The 3410-nt window shown below is 50.9% G+C and overlaps 1 protein-coding gene across 1 annotated transcript in view; it reads right to left on the bottom strand.

The window, feature by feature from the left end:
- The window catches only part of TANGO6 (transport and golgi organization 6 homolog), a 258258-nt gene extending 256297 nt beyond the window's left edge, over positions 1 to 1961 (bottom strand). Inside the window, exon 1 of the mRNA XM_037742252.1 lies at positions 1788 to 1961. Within this exon, the coding sequence (XP_037598180.1) occupies positions 1788 to 1884 (97 nt within the window). The 5' untranslated portion in view covers positions 1885 to 1961. The remainder of the gene's footprint in view (positions 1 to 1787) is intronic.
- Positions 1962 to 3410: the final 1449 nt, after the last annotated feature.

Below are 3410 nucleotides of genomic sequence, written 5' to 3'. Positions count from 1 at the left end.
CTTGAACCTGGGAAGCAGAAGTTGCAGTGAACGCCACTGCATTCCAGCCTGGTCAACCGAGTGAGACTCCGTCTCAAAAAAAAAAAAAGAAGAGTTGCAGTTGCAAGACAAGTGATCTCTTGATTAGCAACTTAAAATTCTATTTTGCAGTCTGACTCTTGAGACAATGTAATATATTTACCATACTTTTAGTGGAAAGGACCTAAATTCAAATTCTGCCACTTACTAGTCTGACACTGGGTAATTTCCAATGTACCTGAACCTTGGTTCCTTCATCTAAAGAAATGGAATACAAGTAGTACTGATCCCAGGGGATGGTTATGAGGATTAAATAATGTATATGTAGGCCAGGTGCGGTGGCTCACACCTGTAATCCAAGCATTTTGGGAGGCCAAGGCAGGTGGATCACAAGATCAGGAATTCAAGACCAGGTTGGCCAAGGTGGTGAAACCCTGTCTCTACTAAGAATACAAAAACTGGCCGGGTGCGGTGGCTCATGCCTGTGATCCAGGTACTTTAGAGGCCAAGGCGGGCGGATCACCTGAGATCGGGAGTTCAGGACCAGCCTGACCAACATGGTGAAACCCCGTCTTTAAAAAAAATAAAAAATAAAAATACAAAAATTAGCCGGGCACAGGTTACAGGTAGGTGCCTGTAATCCCAGCTACTTGGGAGGCTGAGGCAGGAGAATTGCTTGAACCTGGGAGGTGGAGGTTGCAGTGAGCCAAAATCATGCCACTGCACTTTAGTCTGGGCAACAGAGCAAGGCTCTGTCTCAAATAAATAAATAAAATGTAAACAGCCTACTATGGGGACTGACACTCAGTAGGCACTCATTTACTAATATTAATAACCTGTGTTCACTTCCCACTGGTATGGTGTAATGTTTGCAGAAATTTTTGCAGTTTTGAGTATAAAATCTGAGACTAGGAAGTGATCCCCTTTGGCCTTTCGTGTGCCCTTGCTAATTCTACAGATCACTTCCCCCAAATATACACCCCAATGATAAGTAGAGCTCTATCTCCTACGTCCTTTCCAAAAGCTCCAGATAACATCAGAGCCTCTACACTGAAGAATTTGTCTGATCCTGAGAGGGGGGTTCAGTAGATCTCGGGCCTAGGTCCGTGTTCTGCCTCTAATTTGACCAAGTGATCTTGAACAGGTTACTTAATCTCTTCAGTGAGCCTCGGGTGTCCTCAGTCATAAAAGGAGTGGCAGCCTCGACCACTCCCAATGTCCCTTCAGATTCTAGATTGGGAAAAAACTGTCCACGCACCACAAAGATTAAAAGCGACTGGAAACCCCTAAATACTCTCCCCAAATCCATTTCAAATGTCACTGCTTCCAATTTCTGGGCTGCTTAGCATTTTTTACACATCTCAAGGATCCACACTGGTCCCTGCGCCCTCACGCGGCAGAGACCTCACACGTTCTATGTCGCGGGCGCCCGACCCTCTCAGGAGCTAGGTCGGATTCCCAAGAGCGCTTCAGTAAGGACCGAATGAAATAACGCCCCCCAGGCGCCTGACAGAGCCCAGCATAAGGCAAGCGCTCAAGAGATGCTGTCTAATATCAGCAGTCAACGGATCCAGCGCCCTCCTTGAGCCTCAGTTTCCTCAAAGATGTAATGAGGACGGGCAGAAACACTGCTCAAAGCCCCCAGCAGCGGGCAGAGGGTCCCGGGGCGAGCCTAAGGGGCGCACGCTGCGGGAGGCAGAGCAGCCCCAGAAGCTGGGCGCCCCTTGAGAGTCCCGGGTCCAGCCCGGCGCCGAGATGCGCCCTCTCACCTCCCGGACTCAGCAGCAGCTTCAATGCTTCCAAAATCCGATCCAAACCGCATATCTCCTGAGCCGCGTTGCCAACGGCCTGTCCCGAGGCCGCCATGACTGGAGTGGAACGCTACGTTCGTAACTCCCTCAGGCGCCACGGCAGCGCCCCGCCGCCGCCATGTTGAGTGTGGCAGAACGCGCAGGGCGCACTATGGGGCGGGACCCGCAGCGTGGGGCGGGGCCAAATCGGTCGGGAACGCCGCCTTCACATTTTTTTTCTGTCCCGGCTTAGTCCAGGAAGTCTGAGGGAACACAAAAGTGGCTAACACAATCTGCCCACGCACACAATTTCCGAAGCTCAGTATGCTTAACTTCTATGTAAAGAAGGAAGAGAGAAGTAATTTATCATAAAAGAATCTATTTTTCAATATGAAAATACTCAGGTACTCAACACTGGCAGACATAATGAAGCAGACAGATACATCTGCTTACAGTGAAGCATGGATAAGAAAAACAATATTCAGACTGGGCGCGGTGGCTGACGCCTGTAATCCCAACACTTTGGGAGGCTGGCGGGTAGATCACTTGAAATCAGGAGGTCGAGACCAGCCTGGCTAACATGGTGAAACCCCGTCTCTACTAAAAATACAAAAACTAGCCAGGCGTGGTGGCAACCACACCCAGTATCTCCATCCTGCACCATGAGGGCTGGGCACTTAGACGTGTGGGCACCCACAGCCCTGCACATTCAGGATCTGTCTACACCCACACCCCATCCCTTCCACAAAGCAGCTACCACTTGGCCCCTCTGGGTCTAGAACTGCAGACGGGAAGCACAGTGCACCGTCCAGAGGGCAGACCAAGGGAAGAGTCCTACAGTCCTAGAAGGCCTGAGATGGTTGGGCAGGGAATTCCACAGCCTCAGAACCCAGAGTGTGGGCTGGGTGTGGTTGCTCATGCCTGTAATCCCAGCACTTTGGGAGGCTGAGGTGTGAGGATTGCTTTTGCCCAGGAGTGTGACACCAGGCTGGGCAAAATAGGGAGACCCTGTCTCTATAAAAGAAATACAAAAATTAGCCAGGCCTGTTGGCATGTACCTGTGGTCCAGCTACTTGAGAAGCTGAAGAGGGAGGATCCCCTGAGCCCAGGAGGTTGAGGCTACAGTAAGCCATGATTACACCACTACACTCCAGCCTGACTGAGACCCTGTCTCAAACAAACAAACAAAGAATACAGAATGTGGTCTTGGAGGAGGGTGACGATTTTGAGATTTGGGGATGGGCAAGTCCTCCAGGCCTGGCAGATTTCTTGCCGAGGAAGAGGGGCATGGCAGAGGAGCCCAGATGGAGCCTCTTGAGCACGAGCCCAGGGCCAGGAGCTTACCAAGCCTAAGTCTGAGGGCAGTACTGGTGTGGGATTTACAAAAGATGATTAGGCTGGGCGTGGTGCCTCATGCCTATAATCCCAGCACTTTGGGAGGCCAAGGCGGGTGGATCATGAGGTCAAGAGATCGAGACCATCCTGGTCAACAAGGTGAAACCTCGTCTCTCCTAAAAATACAAAAATTAGCTGGGCATGATGGTGCGTGCCTATAGTCCCAGCTACTCGGGAGGCTGAGGCAGGAGAATTGCTTGAACCCAG

Source organism: Cebus imitator, unplaced genomic scaffold (assembly GCF_001604975.1).
Source record: "Cebus imitator isolate Cc_AM_T3 unplaced genomic scaffold, Cebus_imitator-1.0 Scaffold118, whole genome shotgun sequence".
NCBI lineage: Eukaryota > Metazoa > Chordata > Mammalia > Primates > Cebidae > Cebus > Cebus imitator.
The sequence above is the reverse complement of the archived record's forward strand: the minus strand, read 5'-3'. Positions and strand labels throughout refer to the sequence as shown.